Source organism: Anthonomus grandis, chromosome 8, assembly GCF_022605725.1.
Source record: "Anthonomus grandis grandis chromosome 8, icAntGran1.3, whole genome shotgun sequence".
In the NCBI taxonomy this organism is placed as follows: Eukaryota; Metazoa; Arthropoda; class Insecta; order Coleoptera; family Curculionidae; genus Anthonomus; species Anthonomus grandis.
The window spans coordinates 16,241,485-16,262,127 of NC_065553.1; the positions used below are offsets into that span (position 1 = coordinate 16,241,485).

The 20,643-nt window shown below is 31.4% G+C and overlaps 1 protein-coding gene across 1 annotated transcript in view; it reads left to right on the top strand.

Annotated features, from left to right (window-relative positions):
- Nucleotides 1-2,346: 2,346 nt before the first annotated feature.
- Nucleotides 2,347-20,643, top strand: part of LOC126739272 (protein cueball) — a 42,389-nt gene continuing 24,092 nt past the window's right edge. The window contains exon 1 of the mRNA XM_050444876.1: nt 2,347-2,562. Coding sequence (XP_050300833.1) covers nt 2,490-2,562 — 73 coding nt within the window. The 5' untranslated portion in view covers nt 2,347-2,489. The remainder of the gene's footprint in view (nt 2,563-20,643) is intronic.

Below are 20,643 nucleotides of genomic sequence, written 5' to 3' on the forward strand. Positions count from 1 at the left end.
TTATCTATTATCGTTGATAATAAACTTTGACTTGACACACTTTTGCCAGCCTCGATAATAATTTTTTTTCCTCTCTTTGTTGATTGATTCGGGGTAGTTTTTAAATTTTTTAGGTGACTGATTATTGTGTTACTCCAGGCCTGATCATTATTCTCACCATTTTCATCGATGTGTAAATTTCGTGGAATTTTATTTAAAACTTTGTTGGGATCGAGCGGAAAAATTCCACATGCCTTAAAACCAGCAATGGAATTTTCTTTCGACTTTATGCCAACCTTTTCCACACTCTGTCTCAGCAGCCTTGGAAACTCCGTTTTAGGAATGACTCCACGGTGTTTTAGTTTCCATTGTTCCAAGGTGGATCTCCATGCAGCTTTTAAAGGCCTAAAATACGCGACATCGAGCGGTTGAAGCAAATGAGTTGAATTGGGAGGGAGTAAGACAAAATCAATTTCATTATTCTCACATTGCTGTACGACATTAGTGGTAATGTGGCAATTTAAGTTATCGCCTATTAAAACTTTACGCTCAGCAAGCTTTCGAAAATAAGGCATGACAATTGTCTTAAACCAGTCCTCAAATATATCAGAGTCAAACCATCCACTCATGCTTCTGTTATATCTTGCTCCTTCAATTCCTCCCTCTGTCCAACCATCATAGGAATGTTTTGCCTTGTATACCGTATATGGAGGCAGTAATGTTCCATCAGCGGCTATTGCAAACATCACAGTTGTGCTGGTCTTTGAGGAGTCTATTAACCTATGGGCATGCTTTGCACCTCTTTTTGTAATTACTTTAGCCGACCCGGGATCATCCACAAAATTGGTCTCGTCGTAATTGATAATATTTTGAGCAGGAACGTCTTTCAACGTGACCTGCAAGTTTTCAGAATATTTTTGAATAACCTCGCGGGTTAATGCACCTCTAACGCGTTTTGTATTTTCAGCCAACTTAACGGTAAGGTCTTTATTTCTGCTCATAAAACTTTTGAACCAGTCCATCCCTGGCATATTTTCTTTAAATCTGGAATCCCTTACTCCTAGTCTATTTAGATATTGTTGCACAATTGCTCTAACATCTGTACTTTTTAATGGGAATCCCCAGTCGGCGCAAATTTTGATTGTCTCCTTTAGTCTTAGCTTTTGCTCACCACTTAGTACAGGCTGTCGACCATATTTTAAAGAATGTTTGCCATGATATCTTCTTTGAATGGTACAGAAAGGTACACCAAATCTTTCAGATGCTTGTCTCATGGACATATCACCTCGTCTAACCGCTGCCACTGCTCGACGAACATATTCTTGATCGTAGTTACATTTTCCCTGCGGCCCCAATTTTTTTTTGTAAATTCTCGGCATGCTAAAAAGACCAAAACTAATAAAAAAATATTTCTTATATAAAAAATTATTTAAAAAAAAAGTTCTAAAAAATTTAATCATAAATTTACAGCGACACTTAAATGATTCATTTTACCCATTAAAGTTACCATCTTAGAAAAAAAAAATGCTAAAATTCAACAAAAAAAAATTTACCAAAAATTAAGCACAAATTTGTTTATTAATGTCTAATAAACACATTAATTACATTCAAGTAAATAAATATTAATATTGATCACTTCCGCAACCAATCGTTTCCAAAGTTTTGTAAAATACAAAAAAATCGTTTAACCGGAACATGTCGTTATGGTACTCACGTGTATTTTTTTGAGCAGCGAAACACACCCTACCACATACAAAGACATACTAACGAGGTCATCTCGATGCAATAATGTCACTATATGGGGCAGGTCTGCGACGGGATCGACTTTTTTGCAGAAATACCCGATTAATTCATTTTACCCACTATGATTCACTTAACCCCGTTTGACGGTAACTGTTTTAACTGATATTTATTTTTATTTACATTTTCTTGACAAAATAATCTGTGGTGCGATAATTTTGTCCAGGAGTTTATTTACTTATCCTAAATTTTCCTAATTTTTTGGTAAAAGTCCTAACTCGGTAAGTAAGACCGATTCGTAGCACCAGTTTTTGATGTTTATTTACAATGAAATATTACCTGAAATTTATTTACAATTTTGGACAAACCGCATTTTGCAAGTCTGCTCCTCATATGATATAACCCAATTCAATACTCTACCTCGCACTCCTAATCTCTCTAATTTATGCTTAATAAAAATCGGATTAATCGTTTCAAAAGCTCGAAGCCCTAAAGTCGGTTGTGACAATGCTACAGAATTAAAGCTAAATTAACATATACAATCAAACGAAAAACCCCGCTACCGCCGCCACTGTCAAACAACCGAACAATTTCATACCACGTGTTGTAAAGACGCATGCCAACTTTGACGTTTATATATCGGAAAGAGAGCCGCAACAATCATCAGCTTTTGCTCGCCTTCGGGGTCTCCGTGCCGTTGAATGTGCCTTTCTATTTTATTTATTCTTATTTAGTCCGTCTTTCGGTAAATTAAACTTAAACACGCTAAAATGTTACTTAAATTATTAGTGATTTGTGGGGGTCTAGCTGTTATCCATTGCCAAAAGGAACACCGGGACTGGGGTGAGTGTTGAAATTTTCGCGACAATTTGAATTCTGGTGCCGTAAATTTTGCCGCGCGCCATGCAGCCGGGAATCCTCGTCACGTAGGCCCTGGCGCGCTCGATACTCGATTTTTTATTTATTTATTTTTTTTTGAAAATTTTTAGATTTTGCTTATTTTACGGTATTTGACCCTGCTACGACATTTTCAACTCGTGACGTTTCTTATTTTAATAGATTTGGCTCATATATTATATAAACAATAATTGGATGTTACATAAGGGGATTTGGTGCTATCTGTATACCTTTAAATTTAAATAACCATCAAAGTATTAATGCAATTTATGTCTGATAAGCTGAATTATGCAAAAGCGTACTATCAATTTATTAACCGCATAAAATTTACGACAATCTCCACTGCTCCCACTCACAATCACAATACCTAGGTATCGTATTTTTAATACCTTTTTTAATCAACTTTAATATCTATTTTATAATTGATTTTCTATGAATTTGCCCTGGCCAATCTTATCAGCCAAATATATAAATAAATGTGAGAATATTTCATATTATTTTTTTAAATGAACTTCCTATTGAGGTGTAACTGGTTACCTAATTAACTAAATGAATGTATAGTCCTTAAACAAAAACAATTTGCTAATTAGGTACCTACGTGTATTTAAATGTAAAAACTAATGATTTAAAATGGTCCAAGGATTTCCTACTACTCGACAATCCCTCGTATGTCTGATACCGGTAGAAGTCACGTAGGCCCTTTTAACGATCGATAAACCCCGGTTTTACTAGAGAGTGGGTGGGTTTATTCTGTTATTTGCCGATCGGATCGAGCTGTACTAATTATAGTGTTTTTATTGCTATTTATTTCAGAATCAAGTTGTTAGTTTTTATTTAATTACTAAGTGGTAACTTTTATATGTATTTAAAAAAGTGCAGTGCAACAATGTAAATTTAATAAATTCAAAGGATCAAATCACAAAAAAAAAAAAAATAAGTAAAAAACGCAATAACAGTGTTAAAATTATTTATCAGTTGGTAATTTTTAAAACTCAATTTATATAGCCTTCTTAAGAAATATGTTTATTAGATAAGTAGACACTCTTAGTATGTCTTACAATAGCTATGTTTACAACAGGGGGTACCAAATATTTAATACTTGGATCAAATGATGTCACCAGGACTATTTTTTCGGACCTATTTTAAAGTACCAAAATGACAAGTTTGACATTTTATTGGATGTTAGCTTACGAGGTTTTTATTTTTGTACAAAAATAAAGAAGAAAATACAGAGGAAAAGCTTAAGCCTTGAAAAAGAAATTATTAGTTTTTTTTTATTTATTATCTTTAAACAATAACACAGAGGTTATGTTTTATAATTCTTTGTCTAAACCCGCTTCCAACAACTGACATTTTGATCCTAGAGATAATTCTGTTTACTTTTTTAATAATTTAACCCTCAAAATCAATCCTTGTAAACAGGGCTGTACCAAATAAAAAGAGTCTATCATTTGATCCATGGACCTAATAGACCCGCGCGTTGTAAACATAGCTTATGTCTCAAGGATCTTTTCAGTAGCACTGAAAACCAGGTAGATAGGACCAGGACCTATACATTACAAAGTTTAAAAAAAAACATGAATATATTGGTAATTAAGATAAAAATATTTGAATTTTTTTTAAATATATTTCTTCTGTTTAAATACTTCTACCAAAAAATAACAGGCATTCAAAGATTTTTTAAAAACATTAAAAGATTAAAAATTTTTATAAGCAAAATATTTCAAAATTAATATTTTTCAACTTTTAGTAAAATATAAGATTTTTTTTAATAATGTCTTAAAACAATTTATTTTAAATTAATACATATTTAACTATTCTATGTTAAAAGAAATGCCGACGTTTTGGTTTCTGAAGGAATTAGAATGATAGATGAAGATGTTTTAAATAAAGACCAAAATGTTGACATTTCTTTTGGAATAAAATTAATTCCACTCATTTTGTCTTATTTTGAATTTAAATTTTTAACAATAAAATCAAATAATATTTCAAAACTTTAAAAAGTCATTTGTTGATACAGACTTTCTTAAAGTACCTATTAAAAAAACAAACTGAAAAATATTAATTATTAAACTGAATATTATTATCTCGTTATATTTTAATTTGATCTTCTGGGAATGTAGTAGATCTATTAAATTCTCAGCCAGACTATACCGAAAGTGTACTAAACATTAAAGATCTATGGGTGGCATATTCCTGGAATAGTAGGCCAATGCTTGTAAAATGTAAAAAAATTATTTTTTTTTTACATTTACTGGCCCTAATATGTTTATACTATGAAAACCTTTAATTTACAAAAGATGTGCCTTTTAATATTTGTTTGTATTTTTTTTTTAATATTTCTTAGGAATTTTAAAAATATAATATTAGCATTTAAATATTTTCGTTTTTAAATTTAGTGAAAACTATTTAATGCGCTTTGACTTATTTCAAAGAACCAAATAAGCAGAAAGAAGATATATTATGAATAACTTTTTATTTAATTTTTTGCGGCTAAAACGTGCATCGAAAACTTTAAAATTTAGCTAATATCTGGTAGGCAATTTAATTTATTTATACAGGTTGTAAAAAAATTACTACCATTTATTTAAGATCAATCTACCTATTTTAAGATGGCGTTTATGTCAACAATCATTTCGAGAACACCCCGTATGAGTAGACATTCCTTGAATGTCTTATTATTACTTACTTATTATTAGGACCTTTTCAAAAGTACTGAAATCTAGATAGATAATAGAAATACAGTATACTCGCGGTAACGTGAACTTACGATTTTATGAACAACTCATTAATGTGAACACCAATATTTTTCTATGTTAATTCTAGAGTGTGAACCAACCCATATTTCGATAATGTGAATTTTAAGAAATCTTTAGTAATCCTGTGTAGACTTGTCTAGGCTTGTTAGTGGATATTGGGTTTACGCATTTGAAACGTTGTTTGGTCATTTGGTTGATGTTTACTGGATAAGAGAGAGTGTCGCATCTTGCGCAATGGCATTTTAAAATGGTTAAAATTAATAAGAAGTGTTTAACTCTTTATGAGAAATCCAAAATTTTGGAAGAGCACAAAAATGGTATGAGTGTTACTGCACTAGCAAAGAAATATCAAATAGCAAGATCAACTATTTGTGCAATTAAAAATAAAAAAGAAAAAATTCTAAAAGTTGTTGCAGAGAGTTTAAGACCTAATAAAATAAAAAAATGCAGAAAACCCCAATATGTAAACTTTGCTGTATAAATGGTTTACCAAACAGCGTGAAAGAAATTTGCCAGTTACGGGTGATATGCTTAAAGAAAAAGCTCTATAATCTTATAGATTTACATAGAAAATTAAAACTCAACGATAAATTAAATGCAAGCGATGGATGGCTTCAAAAATTTAAATGGCGGTATGGTATAAGGCTGCTTAAAATTGCAGGTCAAAAGTTGTCCTTGCAGCCTCACCTTGTAAATCCCTTTATTGAAGGCTTAAGAAAAAAGATGAAGCAGCTTAATCTTAGTGAAGATCAAATTTATAATGCAGATGAGACGGGTTTATATTGGAAGTTATTGCCAGATAAAACCTATGTTGCAATTTTTGAAAAAACGGCGCCTGGTCTAAAAATAGCTAAGCTCCTATTAAGTTCAATTGTATAAAAGGGTCAAGGAGTAGCGGAGTCCCTAAAAGTTATAACTTTAAGAGATGCTATTATGCAATTGCATATGGCCTGGCAAAAAATAGAGCCTTCAGTAATTTCAAAATGTTGGAATAATATTTTGGGAAAAAATTTGGAGGAGGATGACCTACCTTTAGCTCGACTAAAAGAGATGTGGGAAAATGATGTTAGAGAAGCTGCAGTTAATGAAACCATTACATTGCTTCAAACAATTGAAGAGGTATTATTTAGTGCTAGTTACTCCTTTTAATTTCCGATTTTTGGAAATTAAAAGAAGAAAGTCTGTAATAGTCCTATGTCGACATAAAGGACATTATTACACCAAAAGGTTTAGAAGAAAAGGCTGTAGCCTTAAACCTGTCGCAAAAAAAGTGCAAACAAAAATTACATCTTTTTTTAAATCTCCATAATGTGAACATTTCAGTAATGCGAACTAAGTTGAAATTTTTTGAGTTCACATTAACGCGAGCCTACTGTACCTATTAAGTACCTATTTGAAAAAAAAACAAACAAACTAAATATTTATCATATAACTTTAATTGCCAGAAAATTTTATTGAGCATTAATTATTAAACTGAATAATATTGTCTCCATATATTTTTAGCCTGAAATGTTTAACTGTAAAATGGTCATAGACAGACTACACCATAAATGTACTAAACAATCTAATAATAATATCCATGACATTTTGATATACAGGATGTCCCACTGAAAAGGTGCGTCGCATCTCTATTTGTAACTGTCCTGGTATATTTATTGAAAAATGCTAAGACACGTCAATTTGATTTTTAAAAAGACACCCCCACTTTATTTTTAGATTCTCCATGAAGTTTTTAGAAGTTTTAGTAACTTTTATATAATAATGTTTATACCTATCTTCAATCAGGTATTGGATTGCTTACTAAAATTCTAGATATTTGATAAGGGATTTCATGCTCAAAATATTAATCAATATTATAGTTCCCATAGTTCGATAGTTCCAATATCCCATTTGCTTGATAGAAAAAGACATACATAGTAATATTGTGCACTCAAGCTGAAGATTTAATACTTGTTCTTTACAATTTCATAGAAAATATGTTAATATTTCACTTTAGTTTTTGTCAACATTAAAATTTGTGATTACACGACTTAGTAACAGACATCATACTCTTTTTTGTCTTTCTTTGAGGAGTTATTCTATGTGTGATCCTTTTTTTTTCATTTTACTCACTTAAATAAAGTGATACCTAATCTCAAGTGGTAATTAGTTTTGTTTTAAGCATTGTTTATATTTTAAGAAATTCTATGTTAAGTTTTCTATTTTTTGTTATATTTTGTCTTTATTAGCTTTTATTGAGGTTGGTTTTTTATTGTTTATTTGTGTATTCCCTGCCTTGTACTTGGATCTGTTTAACCTGCAAGGATGGTATTGCAAATAAATAAAATACATTTAAAGTAGACCTATAACTACCTATAAAAATTATTTTAATAAAAAGCTGCCTAATAATAATGTATTTAAACATAATAATTTTCACAAGAATGATCAAATTGGTAAAAATATGAAATAGTAAAAAAGTTTCACCTACCTCGGCCTATAGACAATTTCTATAGCCTAGATAATCATTGTTAGAAAAAATCATTATTATCTAAATAGACAGTCCTAGAATGTCTTACTGAAATATTCCCAGAATATCCTTAGGACCTTTTCAGTATCTAATAAGTTTTTTTTTTTTAAATTTACTATGACCAGATTGAAAATATAAATTAACTTAAAAAAAAAAGGTTTTTTCACATCAACAAATCTAAATTTTCAATTATGTATATGAAAAATTAATTAAAAAAAAATCATTAAAGATTTAAAAAATAAAATAAAATATTGATAATTAAGATTGAAGTAATAAATTTTCTAAAAATAAATTTTCTTTGGTTCTTAAATATTTTTCTTTCCTTTAAATATTTATATTAATTCTACGGAAATATTTAATTTTAATATTTTAGGTCTTAATTGTTTTTTTTTCTTTAAATATACGCATTACAATATTTTATAATTAGGGTGTTTTTTATAGTAAAAATTGTTTTTTTCTTAATTTAAAAATTCAAAGAATATGTTTTCTATAATCATCTTATTTTTTTTTATTCTTCTCAAAATTAATATTTTCATTAAGAAAATCTTTATATTGTTTGATTTAAATATTTTAAACGTATAATTAAAAATTGTGTCAAAGGTTTATTTGATGAAATTTTACGTAAATTACCAACAAAATATTCATATTTTTCATTGAGAATTATAATTACCAAAGTGAATACCTTTAAGATTGAAGAAGTAGTCCATCTTGTAGTGGAGTAGTAATAGTGGTTCTAAGTCATGCTCGTGTGCTTGATATAAACTTGATATAAATATCCTACCAACTTTGGACACAGATATTTCCACCAATTAATGTAAAGTCTGTTTGGGACGAAATATTAAAAAAATTCTTATGAGTGTATTTGTTAGACACTAATATTTATTATCTTTATATATTTATATTCTATTCCTGTAGTGATTAACTGTTAAATTATCACAGTCACCAAAAGTGTATTAAACATTTAAAGCCTTATGTGGCATTGGTGGGGTATCCCAGGAATGTATGCCAATGGTTGACTTAAAAATGATCCCTAACCTGTATTCCAAACGACGCGGGATAATTTTCTGTGGGAATTCTATAGGCATTAGCAGTATTTTGAGATCTTATGCAATTTTATCATTCAATATTGTGTCATTTTCCGAGAAATTTTCTATTCATATTTTGTTACATCTTGATATAAGATATGATAAACTTAATCAACGCAATGTATCCCCATAAAGATAAGAATATAATTAATATAAGTATTAAATAAAGACGTCATACTGACTTATGAGAGACTTTAAGTGAATTTGACGTTTAAACGACGTCATTTTAAAGCATAAGCTTTACTAATTAACTACTACTTTGTTATAAGGATATATACCTAATGTAGACATATTTAAAAATATTCAAGATCCATTTACCAAAGATAACGGGCAGTATGCTAATTAGTTTTGTAGGTCCTACTTTTACCTAGATAAATATATAAGTTGGGGTCAAAACTGATTCTAAAAATTTCAGACTGGAAAATTGCGACCAAGGCCATTACTTAAATACCTTATTTACCGTAAACCTATACTCATTATCACCTAAATAACGCATTTTTAACGATATAAACGAAAGTGAATTTCCACGATTCTGATGTCACTATACTGCCGTAAGACAATAAAGGTTACGTGCAAACAGTTTTATCAAATTTGTAAATCACCTTATCGTGACCCATTAACACTTAATGAGAATAAAGATTCTAGGACAAAATCCCAAGAACACCATTGAAAAAATTAAATAATTTTTTTACCAAAACTAAACAGTACACTGCATAAAAATGCATTAATCAATCTTTTTCTTTTTTCCTACAGTCATCTACGTTTGACCCAAAAGGTGTTTAGCCTTAAATTTTTTCAATTATAATAGTATTTTCAATGCTACGGATAGTTGGGTAATTGAATTGATGGAGACAAAAACCGTTCGATATTATTATTTCTCGATTACCGGAGCGAGTAAAAAACCTTCGGTCCAGCACCATAAATTATTAATTAATCCGGAGTTGTTAATTTCTTCTACCGGATATGTTACGCCGTGTTTTGGCTTGTTTTCCGGTCTGTGGGTGCAACAAGCATAAGGATTTCTATAAAATTATTAATTGTAGAAAGTGAATCACTTTTGAGCCTTGAAATATCCTTGTCGCTTGTACTATTGATAGAAAATAAAACCCTAAATCTAATTTAGAGAAGTTATACGTTGTGTAGTATTAAAATTTTGTGTCTTTAAATTTTTTTTAGGAAATCAAGACATTTATTAGAGTATGTTAGTAGTTATAGTATATGCGGATAAGCGGTTTTTTAATTTTCATGCTAGAAATATACGAAAATCTAAAATATCCCCTTTTGAAAAATCCATTTCAATTAATCCCTTTTGTTCTGAACTAATTGAAAATATCCAATAAATATGAGTTTTTGTTTTAAGTACATTTTATCAATTTAATAAAATAATTTCTTTATTTTGTATTACCAAAAAACAAATTTGAAGTCAAAACAACAAAACATGAGTGAGCAAAACTTGAAAATTGATGAAATCTTTTTCGAGGTTCGATTGTAGGTGTTTTTGCAATTCTGCCAAATTAAACCATTTATCACCAAACTGTTTAACCAGTTGGATTGCAATACCGTACGACCTAGAACGTAGGCTTTCTACATAATTAGTATAAAGTATAATAAAATTAAAACCAAAAATATAAAGTATGAAATGTAAATAATATAGAAATATCGAATAAATAATAAAACACATTTTTCAGTGGAATTTACTAAGGATGTACGGATATCGCATTTTATTTTGGTTTATGATGGTCAAAATATAAATTTAGCACAGATAAACGGATTGAAGACTCGTGTAAAAAAAGGAGTGTGATTGAAATTGAATATTTAGGCACAACATTGGAACACATTTGATCCCAAAACCGTAGAATACTTTGAAGAAAAAACTTGTTTTTAAAATAGCAGAAGGTCGTGTCCTTACGTACCATAAAAATGAAATAAATATCATAAAATAAGTGAGGCATTGTATAGAGTTCGTAACACTTATACAGAATGATAGAAATAAAAGTTTTTAAAAAAGGAGTCAAAAATGCAAGTCAGATATCGGCAGTTGATTTTGCAGAATGCAGTTATTTATTCGATTTATCGAGTTTTGCAAAAACTACGTTAATTTTTGTAACATTATAAAGTTTCTATCAAAAACATTGTTTTTATTTATGGAGTCCTCTTTAGTACTAATTTCATTCAAAATAATGTATTATTGTAGGGGAGTGTAATGCAAAATGGCATACTTTGTGTTTATGACCGCATAATTTTTTTTCAAAAAATATTAAACGCATTATTCTAATATTTAAAATAGTATTGGTGTATGTAAACTATATATAAAAAAGTTTAAGACTAAAAGCAGGTCATGTTCACCAGAAATAAAATATTTAACAAATACCTCAAAGTGTCATTTTGCCCACCACTGTGAAGGCAAGATAACATAGGCAGGTATAGGCAAAATGACATACGTATTTATAATGACATTAAATTTCAAAACAAAAAATATGTACGGTTTAAAACATTTATTAAACAAATCTATATAAAGTAAACTTTTAATGAAAACAAATAAAATCATAAAGAACAAAAGGAAAACATTATTCTAAAGATCCCACTCTTTAAAAAATACATTTGCTTAAACTAATCTTTGCATGCATCACAAATAAATTGCTTGGTTTTTTTTGACACATCTGCGCAGTCAGTGTGAGCCCACATTTTGCAGAGTTGGCATTTTATCCACTGCTCCTTGGACTTAGATCTACTGAAAACTTCATTGCAGTAGATGCACGCTGGATCATCTTCGTCCTCTGATTCATTTCCAAAAGGTTTAAGTTCTTCATCTGAATCATGAAAAACTTGTTTGGTAACCCGGGCTCGATTACTTTTCCTGACTTCTCTTTCTCTTTTTTTTAATTTCGAATTCTTTTAACTCGTTAATAAATGGAGAAATTGTTAAGACACTTTGAGACTCCTTTCTTGATTTTTTTATTTCTATCTTAGCTACAGGTTTGGGGTGTATTTCCTCTAAAATTTTATCTATTTTCGATATATTTGCCATTTTATTTCCGTTATTATTCGAAGTAGGGACCTTACCGAAAGTTGAACAGCCACTGTCCTTCGAGCATCCGGGTTGGTTATTGTCACCCTTATCATCATTATGTTTGTTAGGTGAATTTTTACCTGCATTTTCAATATCCGTGTTTTCGGTATCCTCAACCACTGATGTTACTAAACTGGGGGCAAAAGGATGATCCGGAAAAATTTGTGGAGTTAGTGGGCAAATACCGGTTGCTCTAAAACCACTAACAGCAATTCCTACAGTGGCTGCTTTATTGTACGCATTTTCAAACAGTGAAGAAATGTGATACATCGACACTGTCCTCCCAGGATTTTCTTTTAACCAGTTCGTTACTTCTTGATCATAATAGGATTCCAGAGGTCCAAAAAATGACACATCTAGTGGTTGAAGTCTATGGGTACAATGCGCTGGTAAACAAAAAACCACTACATAATTTTCTTTTGCATATTTAAGGCACTATAATCTTTGTGACTTGTATGCCCATCCAAAATTAGCAGGGCTTTATTATGGAAAGTGGGTCAATATGTTATTGAACAAAATGTTTAATCCATTTAAAAAATAATGGTTTTATCATATGGGCAGGTTTATTATACAATTTAAGCGTTCCTTGAGGTGCTCCATCATAAACTAGTTCATTTTTCTTTTTGGTAGGAAAAAATTAGAGCTGGAGGGATATATCTCGAATAAAAAAATGCTTCCCTGAAAATTCTTCATTTTGTATTTATCGAATCTTAAAAAAACGGTCCTCAAATTCTCAATTTATCTTCTCAACAAAACCTCTTTGATACGTGGAATCTAAGAAAAAATTTACAAAAAAATTGTCTTTTTGTATAGTTTTTCATATTTTTCCCTTCTATCACGATTCTATTTCTCTTCTATTATGACTTGATATAAGGAGTTTCTATTATAATAGCCATTGCTATTTAATATTGAAATTAAACCATATATGAATTTTTTATCAGTAAAGAGAATTTTGATAACACCATAAAACAGTTAATTTTTGTTTATAGTTTATTTCAATTGTTAACGACAAATATTTTTTTTAGTCAATCTTAACAAAATTTGTAATAGACGACACTTATGACGTAAAACCTTTATAAAATATTTAAAAAAGCATTTTATAGCGATAAACTTAAAGCACACACAGATAATAAATTCGGTTTATGTACGAATTACTAAATTTACTCGTTGCAACAAAAATTTGCTTCCTTGGATAATAATTTTATTATTTTATCATTTCCCGTTTCTCTTCTGGTTTATAAATAATAGATAAATGATTAAAAGTATCTAATTTAAAACGGAGAATCCAAGTAATATTTAAGAAATTAATTTCGTATTAGTTAAAATAGCATGAGGTTCTTTATTTCAAATTTTATTTGGATTCATGTTAAAACACTGAATCAATTTACTGTAATAGAATCTAGATGTTCGTCTTGTGACTACTTTGTTTCTCTTCTTTATACTTATCCCAATCATTTACTTTGTAACGCAGAACTGCTTATCTCTATTCAGTCTATTCTGTTGTTTATGTTTGATATTTGTTGAATAACAGGCACATTTTCCTATTTGTGCCTTCATTGGGACAACGTTATTAAGTTGTATAATTTCTTATAAAAAGTGAATAGAGATTATCTTTCAGAAGTAATTCCTGTATAATTAGAGAAATAGCTGTACCATCGATATTTTTCAACCTCTTTATTTCTTAGCAAGAACGTTCTTTTGTTTACAGGAATATCCTTATTAACGATTTGTGTAAATCCAGAGTCAGTGATTATTTTTTCTCTTCTTGTTACCCAAAACCACTGTTGTATGTTGATGAAGGAAGTCATCAGTGAGTTTTTCTTCCAAATATTAAAAAAAAAATCATTATGGTGTAGATATCTAGTACGGTACAGGCCAATAGCTGCTAAATTTTGTTCTGGTCATTGACACAATGACACCATTTATTGCGGGTTGATGCACATTTCTTTCATTGTTCGCACCATTATTAGAGATGTGCTTATTATGTTCGAAAATACGCAAAAATCTTCTGTATAGTTCAGTTCAGAGATCTATTAGAATCTTTGATGTACCGCAAATAGTCCGTGTGCCGGTGTTGCTTGTATTGTCACATGACATGCATCTTTAAACCGCAAAATTTTATGTGGGAAGAGTCATAAAGTATTATTCTAAGCGATATTTAATCATTTCATTAAATAAATAAATGTTTTAAGCATTTTTTAAAGAATTTATACATTTGATTCGTAAAATGTGACTGCATGTGCCCACGTACTATTTTGTTAAACGCCTGACCTTAGTCACAGCCACTCAAGCGTGAAAAGTTGCACAGGTCCGGCCTTAAAATTTATTTGTATTTAAAACTTTATTATTCGGGTTTTTTGGGTTTACTTTTATTAAGTTAGAAATTCAGGATAGTTGATAGCAAAATAATATTTAATTTAAATATAAGATTTAAGTACGTTAAATGAGTTTAACCAAAAATTTTAATTTCATAAGTTTAGTTTTTAGCGCCATCAGTCCCTTATAACAAGTCAAGTCTTTTTGCTTTGCAATATGTCAAGTTGGAATAATGTATTGACTACTGTTAACCCACTGCATAGCTTTCATCAAATAGTATTAAACAATTTTAACACTGCTTTTCCTGTTGTCAATATTAAGAAACGAAATAGAAAACCTTGATATACTAAGGGTTTACAAGTATCTGGGAAAAATATGCGCTTCCTTTTTTACATTAGGAAATACGCTATGAACAATGCAACATTTTTAAATTATTATAACAGATACCGCAAGATTTACAGAAACTCAATCAGAATGGCTAAGTGGATCTACTTTCAAAGGAGGATAAATAATTCCTCCAACAGAGCAAAAGAGTCTTGGAAGATTTTAAATGAGCTTAGGGGTAAAAATAATGTCTTGGTTATTCCAAGTACCTTAGATTCCAATGTCCTCAATTCCTTCTACTGTGATATTGCTAGTAACCTTGCAGCCAATCTCTCACAAAAAATAGATCCCAGGAGCTATCTCAGCAATGTGGTAGTAGCCGAATCTTTCTTTTTTGCCCCCACAAGTGTAGAAGAGCTTAAACAGTTAATGGTTAATATTAAGAATAAGAGTTCATCAGGTTGGGATGGGCTTTCTCTTAAAATATTTTCTGTTTTACCTCTTGTTGCTTTGCAAGTCTTGGCCGAGTCAATTAACTTTTCATTTATGTCTGGAGTTTTCCCAGAGTGCTTAAAAAGAGCAATGATTGTTCCTCTTTACAAGGGTGGCGATCGCGACTGTCCTTCTAACTTTAGACCTATAGCGTTATTGCCTACTTTAGCCAAGATAGTGGAACGGCTCGTTAAGGTGAGGATGGTTTCATTTTCAAATAGATTTGGTCTATTGAGTCTTCAGCAGTTTGGCTTTCGTGAGTCTGTGAGCACAAATGATGCTATCTTTAGCTTTCTAGAGCACCTGTACAACCGACTGAATGTTGGTGAAGTTGCAGCAGCGGTATTCTGTGACTTGTCCAAGGCATTTGACTGCATGAGTCACAGAGTGCTGCTGATAAAACTGGAGCTCTATGGTTTCAGGGGAACTGCCCTTGAGTGGTTTCGTTCCTACTTATCAAATCGTGTCCAGGCTGTCAAATTTAATGGTGGTATGTCTAAGGAACTTGATATAAATGTGGGTGTTCCGCAAGAATCAGTACTTGATCTTTTAATTTTTCTCATTTATGTGAACGATCTGGCACAACTGCAGGTAACTGGTGTGCCGATGATACCACCATCCTCTTGCACGACTCTGATGTTTCTCAAATGGAGGCCAATATACGTGCAGATTTGTTAAAAATAAAAGACTGGTGTGATGCAAATTTTTTGACATTTAATGTTTCCAAAACAAATATTTTTAAATGTAATACAAATGATATATGTTTAAATAATGAAGCCATCAACATGCCACCGTTCGCGATTATCGAGTCGCATTACATTAAAAATCATCTGGCTGTCTATACTTTATGCCTTTAAAAGACACAAGTTTTACTTATAAAAAAAAACACACTTTACATCCTGAACGTATTTATTAATTTGTTTGCCTCGTATTTAGTTACTATGCATATTAGGAGAGATTAGATAAAAATTAACAAAAATAAATGCTTATACTAAAAACTAAAAATCTTATACAAAACACTACATTTTAAGTATACTGGATCCTAAAACTACAGTGAGGATACTAAATACTTTTATAAATTTAACCACTCTTTTGAATCTGGCCCAAAAAGTTAATACAAATTTTGTAAATTCTGTTGTTTTGCCATTGTTCTTTAGCAGTTTCTTCCATTAAGGAAGGAAACAGTTTCTCTGTTGCCGCCATGGATTCCAACTTCATCTCGCACATCAGCATATGGATTCTAAAGCATTACATTATATATACTTTATTGTGTCGCTGAAGGACAAACAAGGGCAGTAAGCTGAAAAAAGAAACAAAACTTTAAGCTTATTTAATTAATAAAAATAGGATTTTCTTACTATGGCAAAAAAGGGACTTTTTTCCAGAGACTGGAGGAAGAAGCAGTCTTCATTGTGTTGCTGAAGGACAACAGGGGTAGTAAGCTGTAAAAAACAAAATTTTAGATTTGTTTTCTTATTAAAAACAGTGTTTTTCTTACCATAGCAAAAAAGCGTTTTTCCCAGAGAATGGTGGAAGAAGCAGTCTTTATTGTATCACTGAAGGACAACAGGGGCAGTAAGCTGGAAAAAACAAAATTTTAAACTTGTTTTATTAATAAAAAATATGGTTTTCTTACTATGGCAAAAAAGGGACTTTTTTCCCAGAGAATGGAAATCATACATCAATCATAAATATATCATATCATGTTTCGGCTAAATAATATTTGGATCTTTCTTCCTCCCAAATTTTTTTAATTTTCCTCAAATATTCTATACACTACCTGACATTTCCATTACAGCAGCTCTTTTGTTAACCATCTTAAGCTTAAATTCAAGTTTTATCAGGTATCTCCGCAAGGTTGAGACTGAGAAATGTTTGTCCCTTGCCAATAAGGTGTCTCTATGGTCAGAACCTCATTGTTTTTGTATTTAGAATACACACCTTTCCTTAGCAATTTGGCAATCATGTCAAGTCCCTTTGATTGTCCTGCATCTTTCCTTTTTATTCTGTCTTTAATCCTTTTTTTTACAGGCATATTGTACTATAGGGAACCCCTGTTAAAAACGCTATTTTTTGCAAAGCACTACAATCATTTGTGAACTGAGTATCATTCCTTAGATTGTTATAGATATTTAGATAAATTTGTTCTTTTAAAACTGCTTGATTTCCTGTGTAGCTTCTACTTCCCTTGCTTCTTTTTGCTTCCTCAATACTAGAAAATAAACTATCAGAACTATGTAAGTCTAAATCACTGCCCAGATCACTCTTATTGTTTTTATCACAAATGTTATTGTCTTTCTTGTACACCCACGGTCTCCATAAGCCCGCACAAACACTTTCCTCTTCATTTGCCAAATTTTCCTGCCTATTTTTCCAGGGTCGAAACATTTTAAGGTCTTTAGGTATAATACCAAAACAAATCCACAAACGCAAATAAAAAAACACTGTTCCTCACAGTAAAAACTGCAAAAAATTTACAGGAATACAGGCCAAATTCCTTACTTTCATAAACGTGTAAAAAGCATAACCGGCAAAACACATCAAATAATAACCTCACATGGCTCCCCTCCCAACTATTAAAGGTGATAGACCCATCCAACAAGTATTTTAAAGGCGATAGACCCATCCGTAAAGATCTCTTTAAAAACACGACGAAAATAATACAAAAACGGTCCAAAAATTTATTTGGGTACGGCCCCGTAATTCTTAAATTCAGTGGGATAGAGAGAGATACACAATCACTTGCACAGCCTAAAGTAGGAATTGTCAGGACGCAGGTGTTTTATCTTTGTTTAATAGACTGGCTAAAAAGAGGTGACAAGTCTGTGAGTGCTGGAAGTGTTTAAAATATTTTGTAAGATGCTTGGATTTTAGTCCGCGGTCAATTTTTTGATATTATTTTCTTGTGATATTATTTTCCTTCTAAAAATTGACATTTTCGAAAAAAAAATAAAAAATAGTATAAAACATGGGGTTTTACGTATATTTAAAATGATTTCATAGATAGACAATATAAAATTTTGCCATTTAAACATATATATCATGCAACAATAAATATGACATAGGCGCACGGACTAGTTAGTGCGGCATCTGCGACACATCAAAGATTCTAATAGATCTCTGAACTGGACTTTACTTTTTGTTCCTTTTTTGATAATTTGTTTTCTCTACTACGCCCGGAATCACTTTGAAATGCTATTTTCCTTTGATGGTTGAAATACAACTTGTGATATTTGGATCTGAAATGGGACACTTCTTACTATCTACTTTTTACTGTTAAACATTTTTCCTTTATTGAAATGCGTGACATTTTTCAAAATATAAAGAATAAAAAAGGAATTTGGTGATTCCATTTTTCAAGAAATGTGATAAATATGATATGTCCAATTACCGCTTAATCTCGTTATTATGTCAAAGAGTTTGAAAAAATGCAGTAACAAAAAAAATCTTGGAGTATTTGGAGCAGAATCATTTAATTACTGATCGCCAATTTGGATTTAGGATAAGGTTAAATACTAGTTCTGGTATAATGGATTTACCATTATAAATTTGTAATATTTTTAATAATAAAAAATATGTCAATACTACCTTCCGTGTTTTAAGTAAGGCTTTTGATTGTGTCTTCTAATTCATAAACTCAAACATTATCAGCTTAAAAGTAACTCTATAAAAATGATCCAGTCATACTTAAGTAACCGTTCATAGAGAGTTTCGATCAGTTACTTATCGAGTGCCTCAAGGGTCGATATTAGGTCTCCATTTCGTAACAAGATAGGCAGATACAGCTTATTTGAAGATGACACCTCACAGACTCATTGTGTGTGAGTGAATGTACATTTGGGGAGTCTATGGACAGAGCATGTGATACAAAATTGGAAGTTATGCAATGGTTCCAACAAAATAGGCCTAATATTAACCAAAATAAGACTAACAATATAAAGTCCGTTTTCTTGTTGTCAAAAATGCGAAAGTTCTTGGTGTCTGACCTTGGTTGGGGTCCACACACTGAATCAGTGGCTGTAAGATGTCCAAAGTCATATGTGCATTAAGGAATCTTGTCACAATGATATTTACACATACAGTGCATCCCAAAAGTTATGGCTAAATTCATTTAAAATTCAGGGGTGTGTTCGAAAAAAAAACGCTCGGACCCGTCGATTTTTATTTCAAGTTGCGCATTTTTGTGCGTGAAGTTTGTATACACAGGGTTGCTCAAAAATAAATTACGACCATCAACTTCATTTTTTCAAATGAAAGCACTTTTTTTTATTTCATCTTTGAATTTCGCGTGGAATTCTACGTATGTTTCATGCATCATGTCCTATACCTAAAGTCAACAGTTATCGAAAAAAAGACGATGTAACAAATAAAAAAAGAACAAAAATTAAGTTAAATGTTCAAAATGGTTGCCATTCACGGCTTGACAATATCTAAGGCGATCAGTAAAGTCTCGTTGCACATGTTCAATCTATTCCGGAGTTATGGCGCGCACTTCTCTGCGAATTCTCTCTTCAAGTCGTCTAGATTATTTGGCCTATTAACAAATACCTTCGACTTGAGGTATCCCCACAAAAAAAAGTCCATTGGTGTTAGGTCAGGCGACCTAGCAGGTCATTCGATGGGTCCTCTCCTTCCTTTCCTATCCATCGATTGGGAAAGGTTTCATGCAAAAATGTACGCACAGTGGCAGCATAGTGCGGAGGAGCGCCATCTTGCTGGAAAATTAGTTCTTCGTCAGGATAGCCTGGGTCCAATGGATTTAGAAATAAAGCTAGTAATGCTGGAACTAATTCAAATTGGAGAAAATCGAGATACACTTGTCCCGTTAAAGTCTGTTCAAAGAAAAAGGGACCTATTACTCTTCCGCGCACTATTCCACACCACACATTTAGTTTTTGAGGGTACTGGGTGTTTACCTCCATTATCCAATGCGGATTTTCTGTTGCCCAATATCGACAATTTTGTCTGTTCACACTACCATTCAAACAGAACGTGGCTTCTTCGGAAAAAAATAATATTTGTTACTAAATTTTTATTTAGATTGCATATGTTTTGTAGGCGTTCACAAAACTTATTTCGCCTATCGAAATCGTCATCAAATAACTCTTGCACAGAAATAACTTTGTAGGGGTGATATTTGTGCTTTTTAACTATTCGGTGAACAATAGATTCCATGTGTAAATTTGCCCCAATCTGCGACAGAGGAGTGCATGGATTTCTTCCAAAGAAAGCAAAACGTCAAGTTGTTCATTTTCATCTCGAGCAGGACGACGACATTTCGGCAGATCTCTAACATGACCGAATTCTCTAAATTTAGCCTCTATTCTACTCACCACCTTTTGACATATCGGAGGACGATCAGGATGGAATTCATTGATTAATTGAGCAGCTTCTCTTTGAGTACGTGTTCTATCATCAAACCCAACCATGCACAGAATTTCTATTTTTTCTCGTTCCGTTAACTTTACCATTGTG